Genomic DNA, 26,130 nt, shown 5'->3' with positions numbered 1-26,130 from the left:
TGGGATTGAAGGGGAATGTTTGAAGGGGGAGAAAAAAGCTTTGTATTGAAAATGAGAATGTAACATGTCATTTATCTTGTTATTCTTAATAAAAATTTATTTGAATAAAAAAAAAATTTGTGGAGAATGCAAAAGAACTGTGGCATGTAGTGCAGGCAGTGTGGGCTGGAATATCTGCACGGCGACCAGATGTTACAGCATAGTGGATGGGATTTCAAGAAATCCCATGTCCACCATGTGTGCACCGACACCCGTGGCTTAACTGCGAACAAGGCAGGGCTGTGGAGTCTGTAAGCCAAACCTCCGACTTCTCAATTTCCATGACACTGACTCCACCAAAATAGGCTCCGACTCCACCTGCACAGCCCCGGGAGAAGAACATGCGGCGCATCTTTCCAGACTGCAGCATGTCTATTTATCTTGTGGAAACGCATCTTCGGAAGATAAATCTCACCTGCACAATGTATAGGACGCGGTGATTCCGCACGGTTCAATGACCACATGCAGAATCACCTGCGTTCAATAGCCAGCAGCACTTTGGACGAAGCAGACATGTGCTGCGTCCAAAGCGCTGCCGATTCCTGACCGTGGGAACGTAGCCTTTTTGTTCAGCTTAAATATTGATATTTTGTTCATATTTTCATTTGTAATCCAATGTGCAGCTCCCTTGGTGTTTTGTGGAAATACAGTAAATGATATTATGGGGATTGAGCTTTTTTTCACTTGTTCACAATTGCTGTTATTTTGTACATAACTGTAGAGCGCATTTCGTAAATTTTAAGTTGTAGGTTTTTGTTTTTTAAATATAAATTTTAAATGTAACATTAACCGACTCCACAGCCCTGTTTTCCTCAAATACATTTCAGTGGCAAAACAGATAACTTTCATCAGTATTTCATCAATGCAACTTTTACTTTTTACCTTCTTTTGTGGCACCATAACTAGGAGGAAAACACTAGTGATGAGTGAACGTGATTGGATATAGTGCTATCCGAGTGATCTCGGCGTGCTCAAAAAATATGTTCCAAGTCCGTGCAGCTGCATGCACGTCTTGCAGCTGTTCAACAACCGCAACACATGCAGGGGGTGCCCGTTTGTTAGACAGCCGCAGCACATGCAGGGGGTGCCCGTTTGTTACACAGCCGCAGCATATGCAGGGGGTGCCCGTTTGTTACACAGCCGCAGCACATGCAGTGGGTGCCAGTTTGTTAGACAGCCGCAGCACATGCAGGGGGTGCCAGTTTGTTAGACAGCCGCAGCACATGCAGGGGGTGCCCGTTTGTTAGACAGCCGCAGCACATGCAGGGGGTGCCCGTTTGTTACACAGCCGCAGCATATGCAGGGGGTGCCCGTTTGTTAGACAGCCGCAGCACATGCAGTGGGTGCCAGTTTGTTAGACAGCCGCAGCACATGCAGGGGGTGCCAGTTTGTTAGACAGCCGCAGCACATGCAGGGGGTGCCCGTTTGTTACACAGCCGCAGCACATGCAGGGGGTGCCCTTTTGTTACACAGCCGCAGCACATGCAGGGGGTGCCCGTTTGTTAGACAGCCGCACCACATGCAGGGGGTGCCCGTTTATTAGACAACTGCAGCACATGCAAGGGGTGCCTGTTTGTTAGACAATCCCTGCCTGTGTTGCAACTGCCTAACAGCCACAAGGACTCGAACATATTTTTGGAGCACGCCGAAGACACTCAGCACCCGAGAATGCATGCATAACGCCTTATCCGAGCACATTCCTTCATCACTAGAAACCATCTGAGTTATCACTACATCCAGCATGAAGGCCGCCGCACAGATTGCCGATGTTCACATGTTGCAGTCAGTGGCATCTTGCAACACAGAGGCAAGAAGTCTCCCACAGCTGACAAAATAGTGAGACAGTGGTGATCCCAACTGCAGTCGTCCTCTCTAAAAGCCCAGCTTTTACTACTAAATTAGAGTGAACGTTTTTTGTTTTTTTTCTAATTACGGTATATTTTTGAGAAAGGCGTATGAACGTAAATCACTTCCACAGACTACAATGACAAAATACAAAAAAAAAAAAAAAGTAAAAAGATCATTTCAAGGTAGGCAAGAGCAGAGGCTTCAAGTTTATTTGCTTTAAAATATTGCAACATCCTTTTCTCTTTTTGTTGTTTTTCTTAAAAATAACAAAAAAAATTATATATATAACATGTCATCCATTCAAAAGTCACATTCACATCACATTTAACACTGTTAGCTGTTCACAGTCAGAAAATAAACCAGTGAAAATTAAATAAAAAAAAAACACCAACAAAATATATTACAAGAACTATATATATATATATATATATATATATATATATATATATATATATATATATATATATATATATATATATATATATATATATATATATATATATATATAAATAAAAGAAAGAAAAACACTGGTGGATTGTAGGAAGCAAGGCGGAGGTGTGCAGCACCGGCTATCCCAGAGACGACGTGTTCTCCTGCAATGCTTTTTGGATTGGTAGTGATCCCAAGTATGTAGTGCAAGAAGCATCACAAAGGTAACCTGCCGTGGGGGAGACTTTTGGGAAGGAAGACAAGCTGAGGAGCTTGGTGACAAAGATATAGAAATGAAGAACATTATAAAGGTCTTAGTGTTGTTGAACGTGCCCTCTCAAATACAGAATCTTATTTATCGGGGTTCAGGAAGCCGAGAAATTAGACGTTTGTGCTCCCATGAAAAGAGAAGATCTCTGCGACTTAAAGCTCTCAAAGTAGGATCCTGTCAAACAAGCTCCAATATCTCATCTTCCTAAACCCCTGGAAGGTGCCGAATCAAATATTGGCCATAATTCAGACTTAATCGTAGTTGTATAAATAAGAAACAGCGCCACTTTTGCCCAGGTGTGGCGTCTGGCATTGCAGGTCAGCCTTGATCACTTGAGCTGAAGTACCAGACGCTGCCTATGAACACGAGGGGGCGCTGTAGACTTTTTCGTAGTCTCATACAACCCAATTATGCTTTAATGTTTTGCGTCTTGTACGACCCCCTCTGCAGGAGTCGCTGGAGCAGCTTTTACTGCAGCAATACATTGGTAAGCGCTTACTGGCCCAAGTGTCTGCTTTTGCAGGGACATGTGGCGGCAGACAATCATGAAACGTACATATTCTGCTATGTGCCGAACTGACAGCACTGTTATGGAGGGCAAGGTTACCTCTGTGACCCAGCGAGGGGCACAAGTAAAGGAAGAACAGCAGGCCACTATTAGTACATGCAGCATAGTTTCCAATACCCCCCAAATAAATCAAAACTACATTCAGGTGGCTAAAATGTTATGTGCGGTGGTCACTGGGGTGCAAAGGTGCCAAGGCACTGACACGTCTGTGATAAAAGGTGCGTTCACTGCGCTCTATTTGTCCTGGTGGGATGTGATCCAAGTTTACAACCCTCACCATCCACTTATTATAACCCCAATCTTCTGCAGCCGACCCGAGCTGACATTTATGATCCACGTTTATAAAATTTGCCTTTCTGCTAAATCGAAGCACTTTGCAATCTGCAGTCATCTAGTATTAGGATATTGGGGTCTTAAATTTGCATTTGATGGTTGGAATACAATAAATGACTTTTGTGCTCATCACTATACACGGGAAGACGTCAATGCCAATATAGCAATGACTGAAGTGGATATACCTCCCACCTATACATCCAGCGAGCGCCCCCCCCCCCCATCGCTACTGACGACACCATGGTTACAATGGATATCAGGCAAGACGTTTGCACAAGTAAATGCACCCCCTATACCACTAACCTAATAATTGAGACTCCAGTTATGACCGTTTTCCAGTACTGCCCAGTAACAGCGTATCAGACCATTGCATTCATTAACTGTGTGTGTACAGCCAGCGTTAACCGTGATCACAAAAAATGCTCCCATATACATATTTTTTTTGCAGTTTATGCTTTACAGAAAGTGAGTGCGCACCCCGGGCTGAGGTACAATAGATCATAACTCGATGATTAAGTGGCATCCAAAAAATGTGTGCCTAGTACACGGACACTAGTGCCGACGGTGGGCGAATTAGTCACATCGCGCGGTGGTTTAGAGAATGCATAGAAAAACATGCTATGATGGTACAGAAAGTGGAAAACCAATAAACATGGTGGAAAAAAAAGCACAATTTCTGTAACATGTCAGATTTCATGACCTATACGTTCATGGCTAGTGTTCCCATGGGGTACATACAATGGAAGCAGCAGGAATATTTATGGGAATGGCACCTACTAGGGAATAGGAACTCGGGGACAAGGTGACTGAGTGACTGTCGCCCGGTGAAATCATAAGCTGGGTATGTAGGATGGTGTATAGACCATGGAGACTCGATACCACCCTGTCAGGACCGCTGCCAAGAGTCTCCAAACCACTCGCCACCTCCAGCATAAAAGGCATGAAGAATACAACACCCCTACCCAATTTGATCTCTGCTAATGGAGGAGGCGATGGGCACTGCCAAATCCATTCATGCAGAACAAATGACTTTTCCCTATTGTCTTCTTTCTTGGCTCTACATATATACACCAAACTCTACCCAGAGGCACCGAGATGAATCCACACACCATCATGAGACAACTGACTGACCCAACTTCCACAACTAGTTTTTTGGACCCATGGAGGAAAATAAGGCTCCATTTGGAGAGAAATATATTAAACCTGAGATGTATAAAGAAAGAGAAAAAAAAAAAAAAAACACAAAGCAAAGCAAACCTGATAAAAAAAAAAAAAGAGAAAAAAAAATAAAAATGTCTGGTGTCTTAGTGTTAAAATGTGTTCTGCTGGATTTGTATCTAATCGGTCGAAACCAGCTTAGCACGATTTCTTCCATAAAAGAGAGGCTGACCCCCATCCACGGCGTCCCCCGCACATGAGGTTACTAGCCTCCGTCCCACACTTGCCAGTGCATGAGCTTGGTGACAGTCACTGTAGGGTGTTTTGCATCTATAGCTACCTCTGCACCACATCGCTGATCTCCTGTACACAGGACAGCAAGTTATTAAGTACGGGGTTTGAGCCCTGGGAAGCAGACGACGCATTTCCTGCCCCAGCACCTGCAGAAGACACCTGCAGCTCCTGCAAACTGACCTCTAATCGACTGACGGCCTCACGAAAGGCAAATTTGTTCCGCGTTTGGGGTATGGAGTCAACGTATCCAGTGCAATAGTCCAGAAGCTGATGTCCGGTGTCAACCAGTTGGCTGTTGGGTTGGGGAACGGTCAGTGCACTGGACAGCATTCCCGCACACTGCAAAAGAGCTTCTTTGCTTATTTTTTCTGCAGGAACCTTCTCTGCAGGTTGCTTGGACTTCCGTAACGCTCCCCTACCACCCACTGCTGCCCCATTGGAAAGCTTCCCTACTTGGGTAACAGGAGGAGGTGGTGGCAGCATGGGTCGGGAAGGCTTGGTTGCCCTTTCAGTGACGGGCGGCTGCGAAGGTGCGGCTGAGGCTGTCTCATCTGCAGGCTGATGTTGCAGGAATCTTACATTTGGAGGAGGAGGGGGCGCACATTTAGGTTTCAGCCGGCGATGAGAAGGCCGGTCTTTCTCAGTACCAGAAGGAACGTGCTCCTGGAGCAATTTGAACGTGTGACCTAAAGAATCCATGCCGACCAGCTGAATATCCGTAGACACGTTCCTCGGGGACGGCGAAATGAGAACGGGCACTTTGTGGTTGTGAGTGGCAGAATGGAAAGACGAAGAGGCGCCTCCGATATGCTTGTTGGGCGATGACCTCTCGTCTGCACCCGTGCGCAGACCACCATTCCGCTCGCCACCTCCAGTCCGTGGAAGCAATTTGGGCTTTCCCCTATCTCTATGTGGCTGCGGGGGCGCCATATCTAATGCAGTTCTTGGAAGTTCCTGCTGGTTCTCCTCCGGCTGTGAAGACACTGAGGCAGCACGGTCCAGCTGCACCTTAGTCCGATGGCAGTTTCTGGGGAGTGTCATGGACATCCTGTCTTGCTCTGAAACGACAGGAGACATGGATGATGTGGAATTTGACCTAGGGAAAGGTTTGGACTGATCCTCGGTGTTTCCTTGTTTTCCTGTCCGCAATCCAAATGTCTTTTTTATGAGACGAGGTGTGAAGAAGCCAGATATCCCTGTCCATCCTCCACTAACTCCCCCCACGGGTTCTTCTGCAAAACCCCGCTGAGATGTGCCCCCATAACACTTATGGGAGGCTGGAGAAGCCGGAGTGTCTAGACCATCGAGTGCCTGGAAAGCCGCCAGCTCTCCAGTTAGTTCTGGCCTTTTGTGAGGCTGGTTCTCCATTTCCCGAAAGGAACTGCTGCGTTTTGGGGGCTGCGGGGCACTCTTTTTCTTCATAAAAGAGCTGAAGAATCCTCCCTTTCGGTCCCGTGTAAATGTGGTTTCTTTGGAGTCTCCCAGTAAGCTGCTCGGAGATTTGTCCCTCTGTTTGCGTGGAAGAGCCGGGGAGCCACTTGCTACAGGAGATCCACGAAGAACTCCTAATAAGAAAAATGGCAAATCTCAAAAATGTCGCAGTCGCATGTAAAAACAGATTCTAGCCAACATGGCAGCCGTTCACAAACATGGAATAAGCACAGGAAACACATCTGCATCTCGATTACCTGGCGTTGTGCTCGAGGTGGAGTTATCTGACGAATCGCCGGTGCCTTCAATGTTCTCCTTATTCTCCGCTTTCTTCTTCAGGGTTCGGGACTTAGAGGGCAGCAGGGGAAGACGACTCTGATAAGATGATGTGGAGGAAGCTGTGCGCCCCAGCTCTTCAGCGACCTCTGCAAGTGGAACAACATGCCCGGTCACATCAGGGATACACTAAATGGTGTCACTGACCACCAGGAAGCTTTCAGCTACATTATTACTCATCTATAATGGTTTATAGGCGATGTCCCCTTCAGTAAAGTTTTTACTATAAGCTTTGATATTAGTATATTAAAAATAAAGAAGCAACAAACAGGGTTTTATTCACTCTCACCAGGTCCAGTGCGGAGTCTGTGCTGTTACTCCCGGTGTCTGTTATCGACAGCACTGCAGCCAGTCAGTAAGCTCAGGGTCCATGTCGAGAAGAAGACATGGGTCGCAGATAGCCACCAAAGCTCATTGTCAGCGCTGCAGTCAATATCAGACATTGGGAGCAGAGGCGAAGACTAAGCACTGGACCCAGTGAGGGTGAGTAGAGTTTAGTGTTTTTTTTGTTGTTTTTTTTAATCACTAACGGAACTTAGAGAGAACATTTTACAGAAATGAAACAAATCCTCTATTATATCAATTTTTTTATATATACTGCAGTGTATACAATGGAAAAGCTCCCGAGATATAGGTCAAACGCATACGCATGCATGGATTGTCTGTTAGGCCATCCCTGCATGTGTTGTGACTGTCGAACAGCCGCCGGGGCTCGAACATATTTCTCGAGCAAGCTGAAAACACTCGGTTAGCACCAGAGCATGCTTAGATAACACCTTTTCCGATCATCACTAATCAGTAACCCCAAATAATGCAGTGTTATTCGACCCCTGGGATGTATGGGTTTATTGCTGTATGACCCGATAATTTTAGGACACGAAGTGTGTGACTTTTGGATTCGAAAGATCACAAGAACGAAGGGACCAAATTATTTCTGTCATTTGTTCGACAAAGTGAAACTCCTGACTGCTCACTTTGTAGATAACTGCAACACAGCCCGGTCCACGGGTAATGGGGTTGCACGATATTTCGCTGTACAGCAGTTCTGCTGTGCAAGGAAAATCTATGAAGAAACCAAAGAGCTAAACTAGCAAAATGGATCAATAAGGGCTACCACCAATGAGCAAGTGATGACGATTCATATGACATGATAGAAAGAATTCCTCAAATCTCCATTGCCATTTTGTCAGGTTAATAATAACCTACCTTCATTTATATTGGAGTCATGGAACATTGTTTCGAAGGCTTGGTGCGTCTCGGCAAAGGAAGGTCTTTCGGCGGGATTCCACTGCCAACCTAAAGGAGCGAAAAGCACGTAGTGAGAAAATGGTTTACAGAAAATAAATAGCATATCATGCCTAAATATCCTAAGAGATAAAGGGTATGAAACAGACAGAACTCAGAGAGCTCCAGCGCCCCCGCCCGGACTAGTAACACTTCTTTTATAGCAATCTCTGCCCTGTGGCCAGTTTTGATAAAGGGGTGTAAACCACGATGAATAATATTATGCTTATACATTCAATTCTAGGCTATTGGACACCAATCAAGTCTTGAAGCAAGACGAAGTTACTCACAAGCTCTCATTAGCTCATAGACCTTCGGAGGGCATCCTTCTGGCTGCTCCATGCGATACCCTTTCTCCAGCAAGTCATAAACCTGGGACAGGTCGATGCCAGGGTATGGGGACATGCCGTAGGTAGCGATCTCCCATAGTAGCACGCCAAAAGCTACATAAAGAGATAGTACAGTCATCGATTAGAAGAAAGCACAGCTTTGGGAAAAGAAAAAAGAAAAAAAAAAAACAACTTTCTGCGAAGTCTAATACTGACATTAATTTAAAGGGGTTGTCCGATGCAAATTTATAAGTGCAGTCACTCTGTGTGACTGCAGACTCTGAATCTTCCCAGAGCATGCACTGTGCGCTGCGGGGATTTGCCGGTTTCAGACATGGGACCATATGTATGTATCAGTTATACACAAGCGAACTCTCTCTCTACACTTCTATAGAGCAAGATCGGGCCCTAAAGTTGGATGCATCAATAGACAGGGTGCGGCCTCGCTCACTACAAGTGTGTGCGCTGGGGAGGATTCATAAGTCTACAATCACACAGAGTGACTGCAGACTTATCGATTCGGACAGGACAACCCCTTTAAATAAGTCATCTCAACAAAGTTAAGCCAGTGCGCCAAACAGATGCAAGTTTTTTTTCCCCCTAGCCACCACTCAATTGTCATTTCTTCTACGTAACCAGAATAGGACAAAGTGAGTCAAATCAGATGCGCTAACATCCACTAAATTAAGGATGACGCTCGGTGCACCCTTGATGTGGCCAAGAGGCTTGGGTGCACCGTTTTGTACACTAGTTTCACATGTCCAGCCAAGTCAGCACTGTCAATCACCCGTGAGGGAGTCGGGAACATGCGAAACCAGTGGGTGAAGCACTGCACTCAGCCTCTTGGCCACACCAAGGGTGCACTGAGCACCATAATTAGCATGCCTGATTAAACTTCAGTCTATGCAGGACATTAGGACACTGAAGGTGTGATTGTTATAGGGGCCATATCCTCTACATCAGGGGTCCCCAACTCCAGGCCTCGAGGGCCGCCAACAGTGCAGGTTTTCAGGATTTCTTTAGTATTGCATCGGTGGTAATGTGATCATCTGCACAGGTGATGATTCCAACCCCTGTGCAATACTAAGGAAATCCTGAAAACCTGCACTGTTGGCAGGCCTCGAGGCCTGGAGTTGGGGACCACTGCTCTACATTGTTATGTGCTTAGTTTATACTCAGTTTGGGCTCACAGACTCCCTTTAACAATATCCATCACATACAGCTATATATTGTATATAACAGACACATTACGGCACACAGTCCTTACCCCAGACATCTGATTTTATGGAGAAAGTGTTGTATGCCAGGCTTTCAGGAGCGGTCCATTTTATAGGAAACTTGGCACCGGCATGAGCTGTGTATGTGTCTCCAGTCATAAGACGAGACAGACCAAAGTCAGCCACTTTCACCACGTGATTTTCCCCAACCAAACAGTTCCTTGCAGCAAGATCCCTACAAAGAAGGAATAGTATATTAGCCAGAAATAAATTGCCATAAGATCAATGTAACAAGGCGGTGCATGCCGCTCACCGGTGGATGAAGTTTTTCCGCTCCAGATACTCCATGGCGGAGGAGATCTGTGTGGCCATATAAAGCAGAACGACGGCCGTCACTTCCTCCCGGTTACATTCCCGGAGATAATCTAGCAGGTTCCCAAAGTGCATGTATTCTGTTACTATATAAAACGGGGGCTCCAGTGTGCAGACACCTGACGGGACAGGAAATGTGAGGAGGGACACATTGCATACCCAGTAGATCGAGCAGACATCACTTCAGATCCACTTTCTTTCTGTACTCACCTAAGAGTTGCACAAGGTTGGGATGTTTGATCTCTTTCATGACAGCAGCCTCCTTCAGAAACTCTTCTACCTCCATAGTGTCTTCCTGTATAGGATGAACAACGCAGCTATGAGGGGCATTAACCAGTTTTAGGAGAAACAGAACTAAATTAAAAATGATCTATGGTATATAAAATGGCCGTGAAGACGGCCGCCCGCGAGTGTCTGCAGATCAGGAACCGTCTGGAAGGATAACATCATTAGCTTTAGGTCCACAGCCTGAGAAACAATCTATATTATCATGAATGGATAGATTGCGGTCGCTGGCATTCACGTAAACTGCCGGGAGCAGGACGGGGTTCACACATCCATGTTTCACAGTCTGAGCCACGGAGCAGCGGCGGTTCTCCTGACCGGTTCTCCACAGCCTAAGCATATATGAGCTTAGGAGTTCGGGTCCGGAGACCTGCCTCCGGTCCATGCTCGGACAGTGAAATACAGATGTGTGAATGCAGTCTTAGGCCCGGCAGTCTTATAGCGGGCTTTCTGGTGTCGCATATTGGAGGTAGCCAACCTATAAGTCAATAGCTGACCCTTTACAAGTCTTACCACATTGCAGGACATTTAGCAAAACCAAGCTTTAAAGAAAAAAGACAGAATTTGGTGGAGATTTAGAAGGTTCGCTAACTCATTGTGGACACTGCCAATCTGCCGCAGGATTTTGGCCTACTTATAGGATGGCACCTTTATGCGAGCCCTATGTACAGATGTTGATCCACTGGATCACATTGAGCCCACTTTCGGAATATCAGATGCAGCTACTTTCGGCCAATAAGAAGTGTTGGTATTTGGTAAACTTTTCAAAAGAGCCCCAAACTAGTGATGAGCGAGCGTGCGCACCACTGGAGTGAGCACTGGGGTGCTCGAGTTCCTGCCCCGCATGTTTCACAGCTGTTGGCCAATAAACATGTAGGGACTGTCTAAGGCCGGTAATCTGTGCACATTATCTGGCTGTTTTACAGCAGCGCAACATACTAGACAAGGACTCGAGCACGAGCGATGTGCACCCGAAATCCCTGCTGCTCACTTGAGTGGCGAACACGCTCGCTCATCACTACCCCCAACCTGTGCAATAGAAAAAGAAAAAAATAAGAAAGTCGCTGCTATTCTTACCTTGAGCGTTTTTACAGCTACAGTGAGGCTATATTTTTTCCAGACCCCAACATAAACTTCTCCATATTGTCCCCCTCCCAGCTTGTGCTTCATGGTGATGTCTGTGCGCTCCATCTCCCACTTATCGTGAATGGGGGACACTCCATAAACGGTGGGCTTGTTGCACTTAGGTGCAGGGTAGTGTAAAATAGTGACCAGGCCATCGGCCACGGTGGAGTGATGGTGGACCAGTTCAGCCAGTGTGTTGAAACGGCTTTCTGCAGTGACGTAGACCTGGAAGACAAATAATGCTCGGCTTGACATGAGCTCTGTGTGAACGCGTCTCGATAAGATAACTATGTGCCGAAATGACATCCACCAGCCACTGTCACCGTGTTCCCACGTCAGCCTCACCTTTCCATCAGAGGCAGTGTTTATGCGGTAGTGGTAGACGCGACCCTCGTAACGCAGGGAAATGGAGAGCTGACCCGGGCTGCTCTCGCTCTCTCGCACCAGGAAGCTGCCATTAATAAGACTGCTGAGAAGATACTCCGCCGCACTCCGAGACACAGGGCCATGGTACCAGGAGTGTTTCTCAAGGCTGTTGACGGGAGTGATGTAATTACTGGGCACCCAGCCCTGACCGTTCTTAGACAGCACCTCGCACCATTCTCCATTCTGGTTATAGCACAACACACGCAGCTTTTCTCCTACAATAAAATAAAAGGTTACATATAAAAGTTAGGATATTAATTTTAGAGGAAAAAAAAAAAAATCTTAAATGTTTTATACACTCGCCGATAAACCAATACTAGACTCAAACTTCTACAGTGGTCAGGGCAGAAGACTTTTCAGCAGTCTCATTATCATAACAGATTAGTCTACTTGTCAGTTGGGCAGCTGCAAGATTTCTTCTTTTTATTTTATATACAGAAAGTAACATTTTAAATAAAAATTATATAGAATAAATTAAAAATTAAAGAAATTAAAAAAAAAATAATCTAAACATTAGGTCATTTTCTGATGCCAACATCCCCTTTAAACCTGTCATTCATCGTCCCTTCAGGCTCTCTGCATATCAGTTTTGCCTGGAAAGTTATTTTAAAGGGGTTGTCCAGGTTTATCACAAAAGTCTCTCTCTGGGACTGCAGACTTGTGAATCCTCACATTGTGCATAGTACACGCTGTCAGGATTCTCCAGGCGGTCAGGTCACTGCATTACAATTAGACGTGTTCCATTAAATTGTATTAAGAGAGGTCACACACATCTGTATGCAGCTAGGAGTAGGAATATCGCATGCTTGCAGTCACTAGATCGCCTGGTCTCGTCACCAGCACAGGAGAATCCTGACAGTGCACGTGTTTGCAGTCACACAGAGACCGCAGACTTTTGTGCCAAACCTGGACAGCCCCTTTAAATATGCAAGGAAGGTTAGCACGGTGAGAATCAGGAATAAAAGTTCTCCTAATTTACATTTTAAAATGGAAAAAAATACAATAAAAAAATATATTAGGGGCCGGCAGATAATGAGACTTTACTGGTGAGATTAAGTTTACCGCTATCTTAGGAGAACAATCAATAATAGACTGAGCAAATGACATAAGAAAAGCAGAAGACGGCACCTTTGGTGATGCTCAGGGTGTTGTCTCCGCTCGCCACAAAGTCGTAGAGTGCAAGGAAGAGGTTGGGGTCGCTCTCGGCTGCTCCCAGCAAGTTCTCCTTGGAGCTCCAGCGGATGGCGTCGTTGAGCGCTTGTGGTTCGGAGTCGCTGCCATAAGGACGGTGCAATGCTTCTAGGAAGAAGAGCGGAGACATAAGACGCCCGGCGACTCACCGCCATTATCTCAGTCATTGCATTATGTATTGAGTCACCACAACAACATTCCTAAGTAATAACCAAACACATCGGAAGTGTCAAAAATGTATAAAATGCGTAATAAGAAGGCAAAAGTCCCATCAACGAGAGAGAAGAGATTATGTATCACTAGAAAATCACCTCCCATTTCTAACAAGACTGAGGTTTTCTTCAGCTTCGCTCGTCCTCTTATACACAGTCATTTTCATACATAGAGGAAGAAATAAGACCAATTCTTTGATATTTTTATTTCCCGCACACTTTGGGACCCTCGTTTTCAGGAACATTGGACCCCAGAGACAATATATTTACCAGCAGACACACACACACTGCCATTGGGGACATAGTTAATACTTTTCTGCATTTTTAGGCATATTTTAACCCTCCCTCACCCACAGGGTATGAAAAAGAACAAAAACAGTCTCCAATTACACAACACTTGAGAAAGATGAAAGGCTCCGTAACTTTGCCGAGGTCGTTTACGTCTTAGTGTATGATCCATACGGAAGCCAGAGAGACAATGAAAAGGTTCTTCTGAGCAGGGGTCACTTTCATCTCTGGCCGAATGTTAGGTCAGATCAAGTCCTCACCACCACAGCCGGGTCACGGCCATGTGAGGTCTCCACCTCCAGTGACTTTATAGGTCTGTCATTTAGGGAATTCCCTAATGTAAACCCCCCAAGTCCAGCAGTCTGGATGCTAAAAGAAGGGCAGCAATGTTTAGTGAGAAGAGCCAGACACCGGAGAATCCGGGAGACAGACACCATGATAAAAATAAATGACATAGAAAGACGAAAAACAAGAGGGCAGGTTTCCAGGCTCCTCCGCCGACCACTAGACAGCGTTTATTTCTACCATGACATCACCCGCATGGTGTGCCAGTTATAGGCTGGACGTGTGTCATCTCCCAAAATAACCAGGACCTACACCATGTCACCGAGCCAGACCATTCCTTGAATGCGGGAATCATTTATGTGCATTCTGGATGATGAAAATAGTTTATCTAAACTCAATATATGGGATTTACAAGATCTATTACAGGAGCGCAACGCTTCATATAACCGCTGGCTGCACACAAACAAGAAGCCTTACTGTGGAAATCCAGACCCTAAATGTATGTTCACACATGGAAAATCAGATAATGGGCAATCACCGCGTATTTACCATAAGGCCAGTGTGAACAAAACCTCAGATAAGAAGAGGCGAGTTATTCTAATCATTCGTTTGAGGGCACGCTGCTCCCCAACCTCCAATATGTATGGGGTCCCAAACAGATTATGTTAGGATCAGGTGGTTGGAATTCAATCAGTGAAGCCTTTTATTCGGTGCGGAGATAAAGACGCTGCTGCAAAAATAAGACGCCGCCAGAGGAGTCTGGCAGCGGCTCTATCACAGAGACCACAGGAGCGCTGAGCCGAGTGTTCCCGAGTATGGGCGAGTTGGACGACAGCCATCTAATGTGTACCGAGAACGTAAAGCTAAGGTGGTCTTCGCTCTCGGTGTACAAAATTAAGAGGGGCTGACAGCACTCACTCTACTGGGGCGCCCGTTCCATGTCCAGGTAACCTTCCTGGATATTCCAAGACCATCCAACATGAAATGAACAGCGCTCCACTCGGGTGTAGAAATCTTCAAAAAGTGCTTTATTTAGCCATGATACAACAGCAACGTTTCGACCAAAACTTGGTCTTTTTCAAGCATACATGGGGCAGCGTACACTGCCTGTGCACAGAAGAATTAGAGGACCCATTTGATTTGTCGCTGAGCAGACAACGCAAAAAGCGTGATACCAAAAGGCAATACTTAGCTCTGGGAGCAAAAGATCAACAAGAACAGGGTTAAAAATAGCCGTCTGTCCCATAAAAGAAAGTCATAATACAAGTGAGGGACGGTCAGCTGAAACTACATCTAGTGTACCCAACAAGGGAGCAGTGACACACGACAAACACATAGTAACTTATAGGTTTCATTCCAGCCTGGCCAATTTTGAGGGTGGACCCAATTATTGGAAAATTTCTTCCTTCTCGGCCATTATTGACATTTAGACGAGCCAGAAACCTCCGTGATAGTTTGGTCCGTAGCCATTATGTAAGTCAGCGTCCCCCGACCTTCTTGGATAGACATGCCTCCCGGGCTGGATGTAGTCCGTGCGGTCGCTGTGTCGCCTGCCCCAACGTGGACTCCTGTGATACGTTTGTTAATTCAAGGGGTAATAAGGTGTATGCCATCAGAACACATATTACGTGTTTAACACGGTATGTTATCTATTATGCCACCTGCCCCTGTGGGCTTATCTATGTTGGATTAACTAGTCGCCAACTTAAAGTCCGTATCCGGGAGCATGTTTTGGGTATACAGGCGGCACGCGGCTGCACGGACCCCTCTATGCTTAAAACATTGCCTAGGCATTTCTGGGAACATCACGCATGTGATGCTACATCCTTGAGGGTTAGGGGGATTGATGCATTAAAAATTAACATCAGAGGGGGCCAACTATCTAAGAGACTTGCTATGCTGGAGACGCGATGGATTTGGCGTCTCCAGACTATATATCCGGAGGGCCTAAATGAAAATATTTTGTTTGCCCCATTTCTGTAGTCCACCGGTTGTTGTAGCCTATATCCCTGTGCGCATTTCCGCATGCATAATTTTTTTATGTGATTTTAATGGGTGTTTTTTTTTTTTTTCGTATTTTTAGCATTAATGGTTCTTCTTTGAGAGGATGGTCTACTTATCACTATTGTATGAATACGCTACGGAGACCCTTGAACTACGTATACCGGTTCACTGGATGGAGCATCTGTGAAATGGGCCACCAAAAAACCTTGAACTACATATACCGGTTTACTGGATGGAGTATATACGAAATGGGCCACCGAAAAGACCTTTTTTATCCATTCTGATTTATTAGTATGGACACTTGCTAGCACCTTATGAACTGTATATATTTGCACGGAGGTCTTTTCGTATGTGACTCCGATATATGATTATGACGGACAGTTCCCTCTTTTTGTTTTGTGTTTTTTATGTACAGTATAATTTGTTTTCTTTTATGTTTTATTTTATTTTTTCTTTATCATTTATGTATTCACACCTGGGCCTTTTTTTCTCTATATATATGCTATTTGAGGGATCTTTAATAGATCGTCCATGATTGGGATAGTACACCTATATACATGTGGGCCACTTGATTATCTAGGTGACTGTAGTGCTATTTTTCCCTATTTGGGTGCACTAGTCAGTGCATAGATGTATAAGGGTTTATGTGATTATTCTTAAACTATAGTGTATGTTACTTTAGGTCTCATATGAGTATGGAAATGGTAGTTTCCCGTGTCTATGTCTGCACCATTGAGAGCAGTTTGGTCCCCTTTATAATGGCCACGCTGTGTACTTCCACATGGCCTCCTCTATAATGGCCGCTTAATGTGTTTCGCGCATGCGCGGACATTATGTAGCAGTCTAACCCGGAAGTGAGGTTTCTGCCCGGGGCGATGTGGCGCCATCGCTGCGGTGAGCGCATGGGGCCCCGTGCGACTCCTGCTGCGTGGCGTCCGGGCGCTCTGTGAGTGGATCCACCTGGGACCTCATCACTATTAGGTACTGTGCTGCCATTGGCTATATAATTAGTGCTTGCCCTATCACGGTGTGCTTCTTTCCCTTATATACCTCACCCAGCCTGTCACTAGTATACCCCTTGAAAAAGGCAGTAGCCGAAACGCGCGTCGGGGGGGTCAGGTGTGCGGTGCCCTTGGACACGTGTTATCTATGTACCCTGCCCGGTATGTATACATGATATTATGCATTATCGCCATTGCTTGTACCCTATGGGTCGTTATACATGTAATCATATGTGGTGACTTTTGCATAGCCTATAACGTTTAGTATACTGTATTCACAGGGTAGTTTGTATAATATTACTGGCACCTATCACCTGCCCATAGTATATGTGCATGCTACGTGTAGTACGGGGATTGTTTTATCTCTCCGTTATTTTTACCTGTTCTCATGATTAATAAAGTTTGTTGTATTTTTTGCATTATTTTGGACTGGTTGCTGCTTTTGTTCTCGTTTTTGGTTTTGGCTATTAATATGCAGTGTGTCCACTATGGTCCGATTTAGGGTCCCACTAGACTATATTATATATAGATTTACCATACATGGGTTTTGAAATAATGTTGGTGACCCCTTGCTTATCCACTTTGTGTATTTACCCAACAAGGGAGCAGTGACACACGACAAACACATAGTAACTTATAGGTTTCATTCCAGCTGCTCTACACTGATCATCAAAGGCTTGTTCCCCAGCAGGTTATCACCATGAATTTCATCATTCTTCTTTCTGATCGTCCATCATGGATGGGTCCTTATGAAAACCTTTATATCTATGAGCAACACGTGATGAGCATTACAACTGTATCAGACAAGTCACAGGATATTACAGCTCACCGTGTGTATCACTCACAGTGATCAGAGCGGCTGGGACGTCTCAGAGGAAAAAAATCTCAGGTCCCTGTTACATCAGCCAAACACTGCATTCGTTCCCTCAAGTATCCGTAAAATGGGGCTAAGTATTTAGGTATGTGCACACGCTGCGGATTTTGCTGCGTATCCGCAGCAGTTTTCCATAAGTTTACAGTACAATGTAAACCTATGGGAAACAAAAAACGCTGTGCCCATGCTGCGGAAAAAAGCGCGGAAACGCAGCGTTTTATTTTCCGCAGCATGTCAATTCTTTGTGCGGAATCCGCAGCGTTTTTACACCTGCTCCAATAGAAAACTGCAGATGTAAAACCGCAGCGGAATCCGCAATAGAAAACGCAATAAATCCGCAGGAAAAAACGTAGAGGTATTGCACTGCGGATTTATCAAATCCGCTGCAGAAAAATCCGCAGTGGAGCTTTCTACGTGTGCACATACCCTAATAGCAGTTTACGCAATACTTGCTGCCTGCCATTTACTAGGCCAGCACGGTGCCTCAGTGGTTAGCACGGTGCCTCAGTGGTTAGCATTGCAGCCTTACAGCACTGGGGTCCTGGAATCAAATCCCACCAAGGACAACATCTACAAGGAGTTTGTATGTTCTCCCCGTGTCTCCGTGGGTTTCCTCCGGGTTCTCTGGTTTCTTCCCACACTCCAAAGACATACTGATAGGGAATGTAGACAGTGAGCCCCAATGGGGACAGTGATTATGATGAAGATGTCCGAAGCACTGTGCTGCTATGTAAGCAAGTAAAATAAAGTATAAATACCATAAATGATAGCCCAAATAACTATAGCAACCACTACTAAGCCTTATAAACGACAGTAGTAGTATAATGAACACTGTCAAATAGTCTCCGAATGTTCGGCCCGTCCGCACCACGAGGGGTCAGATTTCTAATATACAGATATATAAAAATCTATTAGTAAAACTGCAATGTGGAAAACATGGACTAACATAACATTACAAAGTACAGCGGTTAACATATGTGCAAGAGGCATGGAAGGAAGAATATCAAATTTAAAAAGAAAAAAGAAAAAGTAATATAAAAACGACGCAACATCGTCCTATGCAGAGCCAGGATGCAGCAGATGAGAAGCACAATGGCAGCTTATAGGGAAACACTGTATAGCGGTAGTATCATACTGCGGGCAAAGTAATAAAGTGTCACAACTGCAACCGAACCCATCCTAACCAGAGTCTACAAGAAAATAGTGATTGTGATCAAGACATACAATCTTACCCTGTGGATGGCACTTATTTTGCCGGACGGCCTTTTCCCAAAATGCTGCGCTAATCATATGTCCTTTTCCATCCAAGACACCAGGACTTGCCGGGACCGGGCCAAGTATCATGACCGCCGACAGACTGGAGAGGCGGCTAGCAGCGTGGCATAGATGACGGCTGTACCCACTTTGCAAGTATGAGCACACTGGCACGGCAGAGGAATTTGAAGAGCTGGGAGGGACGGGTGGAGACAGATGGAGGAGGACGGGGTCCGGTTACAAGCACTGGCGTGCTGCACCAGTTGCTCCATTTATTGGGAGTGTGGATGGGAAATGTGACGGAAAAAATGTCTTAAGTATTTCTTATAACTACAAGGGATGGATGGCAAAACAACAGGGGGCAGGAGGGGGCATACAGATAAAATATCATATACAGCAGTCAGCACATGACGTTCACTTACAACAGGACCCTCTACTGGGTACTATATACAAAGATACACACACGGTAAAACCAGTAGGACACCGTGTCCTACTCCTGCCCAATACTAGGTTCCCGGAAACCTGCCCAAACCATAGATCACCTGCCAGGGCATTAGAGACCAGATTCCTGCAATTACCAGAAATGTCTACATTTCCTAATCAGATAATTAAAGAATAATTTGCTAAAAATTGCAAATTTTCAGGTCTGGTAATATCTGGTGCCCATCACGTGTCATACAAGCATTTAGCACATGTATGGATTGCCATGACAATCTATGGGTGGTATACGGGGTAAAGAATAAATTCAGGGTCCACATCTTTCAGCGGAAAGTCAGAAAAGACTCCAGTCATGGACTCAAATTGATGTTATAATTTAGGCCACTTTTATTACATAAAAGCTTGCAGCCCCCAATCTTGTAGAATTTAGCTTCCACGCGAGTGGACCATCTTTTATAAAGGGCAGCCATGACTTCCAGACCACTCGGTACGTGTCATGCCCGCAGCAGGACATTTTCCAATTAGGCAGAGGAGGCGCACACTTCCGAGAGGAGCGGACGGCAGCTGGGTGGGCACAGGGGACATGGGAGCTGCACGTGTGTCGGCCCCATGTCGTACTGGTGTGCGGCTTCTCCATCACAGCTGTTGCTCCGATACTCCCATGCTACAGGCATGCAGCAGCTGGCCGACACAAAGCCACCATGACTGGCAATTCAAGGAGCAATAATCTTACATAGCAGGAAAGAGGGAAAAACATGTATTTGTTCGTCTGCAAGGTGATCTACATGCTCCAAAAATCATTATCTGGGTCACTAATACTTCTTCCTGGAGCTTTCAGGTTTTCAGATACAGAACAGTTGTGGGAATAGGGTTTAGACTGCATGTAAGGCCGGGATCACACATATGTGAAAACCCAACTCTGGCGCCGGTGAAAACCCAACTCTGGCGCCCTTGAAAACCCAACTCTGGCACCGGCACTCCGGAGCGGAGAATGCAGCCGCACAGCAATACACGGAGCTGCACGCTCCGCTCCCAAGTGCCGACGCCACAGCTGGGTTTTCACCTGCGAGACTCGGCCGTATGTGTGATCCCGGCCTAAGAGTGATGTCTCTGCAGACAAGTCTGTCCCAGCCCTCTCCCCCGTCATCATACATCGTTATGGAGGAGTTTGGTGCATTTTTTTCTCTCACTTTATCTTATGACCTGTGGTGCGTTTTTTTTTTCCTTCTTCAAAAAACACTGCTTTTATTTACTTGCGTTTTTTCCCCATTCACTTGAAAGGGTCAAAAACACTGAAAGGCTTGACATGCTGCAGATTTGCGAAAACGCTTTGATGACATCTGCCAGGAAAAAAAAATAAAAGGCATGAGATTTCAGAAATCTCATTCACTTTGCTGCTACTGTAAAATGCGGCATTTATTCCCTAGCAAAGATATGGGGGGAAAAAATGCAATGTGTGCATAAATCCTTACTGTAGTTTTCCCCCATTGAGTTCAAAATGGCTTACCTCCAAAACATCTCAAATAACTTCAAAATGTGCATAAATCACAAGTGATTTTTTAGGCCATAGTGTGCAAAAAAAAAAAAAAAAACGCACTACATGTGAACAGACTCCTAGGCCTCATTCACACACTTTTTTTTTTTCTTTTTTTAATTCAGCCTCTAATTTCTTGCTTAAAAAAAAAAAACATTGCAAGAAGCAGAATTTTTCAGAAAACAATGCTTCATGTGAAAACCCTCCTAAAGAGTTCAGTGTGTGACTGCTGCAGACAATCAGTGGCTGCAGAGGTTGGGTGCCAAACTTTCCCAGGATCACAGCTCAACAGCACGTAAGCAAGCGCTGACTGACTGCAGCGGTCCCATGCTGGACGCTGGTAAAAGATCGGGATGACTGACGGATTTTTGGAATATCTCATCATACACCTACATACAAACTGGCCTGTCTTTCCTGGGAATTTACACAGAAATGCTCCAAAGCATCATAAAAAAAGAAATGAGAGACAACATGTCAAAGAGCACATCTGGAGAGGCTTCTCTGAGCCAGAAAACATTTACATTAAAACAATATTACGCACTAAAGATGTTGTTTTGTTTCCCCTGATTTTACACAGAATTTCGATGGGACATGTTGTGGAATAAATTTAAAGAAAAATTGGTGGAATTAATTTGTAGCCCTTTGCCTTCAGACTTCCCAATCTCTTGCTAGCTCAGAAATCACTACATAAATCTACATAATCTCATTTGTTATCTATTATGTTCTTTTTATCTCAAGATTATCGTGGATGGGATGAAGGACTTATTACTGAGTGTCAAGATGGAAAGCTTGAACATGGAACTTCTACTAAATATAAGGAGGAAAGAAGATCCTGGCTACTGCCAGGTACGACCGGGACACATTTAAGAAAGAAAGCGACTAACTGGAAGTTGTAAAGAACCTCACCCTACTCGATCAATTGGAGAATAGCTATGGGCTATGTTCCTGGACAAGGTCTTCAAATCAAGGAACATTTCACTGGCAATGAAGACACGGCTCGTTGATAGTTTGGTCTTTTCAGTTGTAACATACAGATGTGAAACCTGGACAATAAAGAAACAAGACAAGATGAATCGACGCCTTTGAAATGTGGCGCTGGAGAAGGATGTTATCAATACCATGGATGGCAAGAAGAACAAATTACTGTAATTTTGGAACAAATTAAGCCAAACATGTCACTTGAATGAAGGATCACGAAACTATGACTTGTCTACCTCGGACACATCATACGAAGAGTAATCACTGGAGAAGGACATCATGGTCGGAAGAACAGAAGGAACAAGATGGAAGAGTAAGACCGGCAACCTGATGGCTTGATACAATCAAGATAACAGAGAAGAAAACCCTGGAGGACCTATGAAGGTTTTCACAAGATCCTACACGATGTTCATCCATCAAATCACTATGGTTTGATATCGAACCGAAGTCCGTTAAAATAAATGATTTGTTTATGAAGGAATAGAAAAACAGCACTATGTACGCCACAGGCATGTTTTCCCATTGAAATGTGTAGGAAACAGTATTTGAAGCAATTTCTCATATGGATTTTGGAGCAGAATCAGCTCTAAATTCCACCTCTAAAAACTCCCTGTGAATATTCGCATGTGAGTGTTAATGAGATGCATGTGGCGGAGGTACTTGAACACTATCCACGTGCATTGCACTGTAAATAACTGCAGATCAGAGGTGCAGTGTGTCTGAACTCAGCTTTATTCCATCTTCCAAAATTGCTGAAAATAGCGTCAACTCCCTGTACATACGCGAAAGGGGTCCTCCAACCATCATTTACTGTATATAACGTAATTAAACAATGCTGATCATTTATTTGCTGATAATGACCGATCCAGTAAAGTTATAATATTACTTCTATAGTAGATCGCCCCCTGCTGTTCAGAGTGTGTAGCACTGTGCATGTCCTACTGCTCACACATGCCCAGTTACTCTAGGCAGTGACATGGGAGAATAGCTGGGAAGATTGCTTCTGAAGAAAACACAAGAGCTACTATATTGTCAGCTGCCAGAAGGGGAAGGAGAGTGATGTGGTCTAGAGCCCCACCTCAGCCTGTGCCGGTAGGTCACCTGCCCCAAACTCAACAGTCTCATAAATGCCCATGAGGCAGTAGAGTTTGGGCCTCTGGACCCGAGGACAGTCCATGCTTTGCAGTCTGAGCTTGGACGTCTGCATGATCCCTGTGTCAGTATTAGGAGAAGCTTAAAAAGGCTTAAAAGGGGTTTTCTTCTCTTCTTTCTTTAGGCATTCAGTATCATAGCCCCCTGGGAACCTGCTAGCCGGAAGCGCTGTGCTCCTGATGACTGACCGTTCAGACCAGCGACAAGGTGAAGCCTTTGGTCCAAACCGTGCGTTCCCCAAAGCTGCAGAAGGAGGCAGCTTTGCCGCTGCAGCATCGGAGGAGCAAAGATGCAGTAAAGCTGGCCCAGTCCAACAATACTCTAGGAAATTGGCCACCTACGATAGATGGCAGCGGTGGCCGCTAACTTAGGCACTGAGCAGTGAACAGTGACACCTAGAGTGCCTCCGTTTTTGAGAAGTAACTTGGAAAGTTGCTTGCTTTTACAAACAGCAATTTTAACTACTTGCTAAAGTGACAAAACCCCTTTAAGTCAAAAGCCTGTGTATCACATAGACAGATTTCAATTAGAACTGTGTAATGTTTCATTTTCCCTGTGGTGGTGCTGTACAGACAAAATATATGCCTTGTTTAAAGCTGGCATGCAATACTGTCCTTCCTGTCATAATGCCCAAATCCTAGACGGACGAGTCAAATGTAAATGGGGCCTTACCATGATACATGAATTAAAACCTCAAATATCCACTTACTGATGTAACACTTATTCACCAACACTTAGAATGGATAAGGTATAACGATATATTGCTATAAGTGGATCCCTCCGCAGTGACGTGGGCGATACCGGCCTCATCCTGCAGCTCCCGTCAGGCAGAAATCAGAATATAAATGATAAGACCGAGGCGCCAACAACAATCTGCTATGGCACAACCGTGCTATGGCACTGGCACAGCCTGTTCTGGAAGGCGTATATTTCTTGTAGGCATCGAACAATTACATAATACGTGGAAAGAGGAACCTGCACCCGTATAAACCTCTGTCCTTATCCTTTATGCACTTCCAAAAGGAAAGACATTGCAATGTAAAAGCAAAAAGGTGACAGAATTGGTCCCGTACTGAAGCCAATAACTGGCATCCGTAGTCGCTGGCTCCAGCAATGTACATATCATCTGTCACTCGCAGACAATGACAGGAAGAAGAGCTTTGATAGAAGGAGGCGCTGGGATGGGTGAGATCTCATTGCTGGCAAGCTGTCACATCCACTGATGGTGACAATGGGCGCAGAAGATAAGCTGCCAATAATCTAGTGAATACTCTGCAGAGGACACGTGAAGGTTACAGGCTGGGGGTGTGGGATTTGATCAGAAACCAAATGTGTCTTAAATCAGTAACAAAAAAATATCTAGTTTTAGGAGGCGGAAGTGATGGCCGAATGTGGGCACCCATACAGAATGGACACGAGTAGCATGAGAACAGCGTTCTGCAATACTCATTCACAAGTATTGCCCCTCTGAACAGGTGAACGCATTCCGGGGCGAGTGACCCTGTCCGGGGCGAGGGACCCTGGTGGCTATGACGGATTTTCTAGTCACTGCAGCAAGCAAGATTAGTAAAATTATTTAGGAAGAGCACATACCAAGGTAAGAGGATTGGGGAAAAAAAAGTACCCCGACATTCCCTCCATAAAGGCAAAGTAGAGAAAGACCCTGCAATAAGCGCTCCTCGCTGCACCCACACATCGCACTATTCATCACATTCTCACACTACATGCACTGATTAGAGAACTTTACACACCGGCGGTTTTTTCCCTGAACAGTCTTTTTAGACGATTTTTGCAACTCTTTCTTTATTCCATATACAACAGTGGTGGACAGAAGAATGGAAGCATTTATAAGTTACAAAAAAAGACGGCAGATATGAACGGCAAGTCCTCGTGACATTTATGTGCATATGTTCATTGCTTTGTTGTTGTTTTTTTAGTGATTTTTCAGACTGATTCTGCCTGAAAATAAAAAAAAGTCATCGTGTTCACACCCCCCTTATCAATCAGATCAGAGGCATTACTGGCCCCCTGCGCAATGTATATAGCCAGTCTTGTAGTAAATATAGTAACGGCATTCCCCCGGTTTCTTCTTTTAGAATCTCACACTTTGTATGAACAATGTAATAACAATGTGCAGTAGTGTCCTCTCTGCCTGGCCCCGGGGTGTGCCCGCCGTCTCCCAGCGGTTATTGCGTTGTGAGACGCACACAATGACTCGGGCTCCAGCGCCGCGCGGAATGTGTGAGCAGAACAGGCACCCGAGGCTGGAGAGTGGCCAAAAACTGCTTAGTGGTAACCATGGCAACAAAAGAAAAAACAAATGTGCAGGTTGAGAGAGAAAAAAAAAAAAAGTGACCCTGTAATCGCGACATTACATAATGCACTGCTGTGACCGCTTTACACACAAGTCACTGCCAACAGGTGAGAAATATCATCACGTAACTGTCTACAAGAACAGGCAAAAGAAAGTATTTTTCATTTTTAAACTGTCCAATCTGTTATTTATGTAACACAAAACTGACATTTCCTTCAGAATCCATCATCATCATCCTGGTGTTCGGCTGACTAACGGTAAGGCTATGTGCACACGTTCAGGAATGGCTGCAGAATTTTCCTGAAGAAAACCGGACTTTTTTGCTGCAGGAAATCCGCATGCGTTTTTTTTGGCAGTTTTAATTGCATTTTTCTCACGTTTTTTTCCGGAGCTTCCCAATGCAGTAATATAGCAGCAAAAAAAAATCCGCCAAATTAATGAACATGCTGCATTTTTTTTGGCAGAAAAAAGATGCAGCATGTGCACAAAAAATGCGGAATGCATTAAAAATAATGGGATGCTTATGTATGCTTTAGCGCTTTTTTTAGCGTGGGAAAGCGGCAAAAAAAAAAAAAAAAACCGCGAAAAATCCTGAACATGTGCACATAGTCTCAAGTTCCTTTTTCGGACTATTTTTTTACATCCACTTTTTCCCCATCGCCTTCTTCCAAAAGCCATAACTTGTATATTTTCCCATAGACGTACCAATACGAGGGCTATTTTTTTTTTTATGGGACAAGTTGTAGTTTTGAATGAAATCATTCATTGTATCATGTAATGTAATGAAAAAATGTGAAAAACTTTCCAAGTGCGGTAAAACAAAACCAACAGGTCCACCATTTGTTTTGGGGTTTATTTCA

The 26,130-nt window shown here is 44.8% G+C and overlaps 1 protein-coding gene across 2 annotated transcripts in view; it reads right to left on the bottom strand.

Annotated features, from left to right (window-relative positions):
• Positions 1-2,367: 2,367 nt before the first annotated feature.
• ABL2 (ABL proto-oncogene 2, non-receptor tyrosine kinase) overlaps positions 2,368-26,130 on the bottom strand; it is a 39,895-nt gene continuing 16,132 nt past the window's right edge. The window contains exons 2-11 of one of the 2 annotated variants that reach the window (XM_069737760.1): positions 12,874-13,044; positions 11,665-11,960; positions 11,272-11,544; positions 10,120-10,204; positions 9,851-10,028; positions 9,588-9,772; positions 8,282-8,434; positions 7,914-8,003; positions 6,629-6,796; positions 2,368-6,505 (exon numbers count right to left, since the gene is read on the bottom strand). In XM_069737760.1, the coding sequence (XP_069593861.1) occupies positions 4,983-6,505; positions 6,629-6,796; positions 7,914-8,003; positions 8,282-8,434; positions 9,588-9,772; positions 9,851-10,028; positions 10,120-10,204; positions 11,272-11,544; positions 11,665-11,960; positions 12,874-13,044 (3,122 nt within the window). In that variant the 3' untranslated portion in view covers positions 2,368-4,982. The remainder of the gene's footprint in view (positions 6,506-6,628; positions 6,797-7,913; positions 8,004-8,281; positions 8,435-9,587; positions 9,773-9,850; positions 10,029-10,119; positions 10,205-11,271; positions 11,545-11,664; positions 11,961-12,873; positions 13,045-26,130) is intronic. The other variant, XM_069737761.1, reaches the window with a different exon arrangement.

The sequence above is a fragment of the Ranitomeya imitator genome, chromosome 8 (assembly GCF_032444005.1).
Source record: "Ranitomeya imitator isolate aRanImi1 chromosome 8, aRanImi1.pri, whole genome shotgun sequence".
NCBI lineage: Eukaryota > Metazoa > Chordata > Amphibia > Anura > Dendrobatidae > Ranitomeya > Ranitomeya imitator.
The sequence above is the reverse complement of the archived record's forward strand: the minus strand, read 5'-3'. Positions and strand labels throughout refer to the sequence as shown.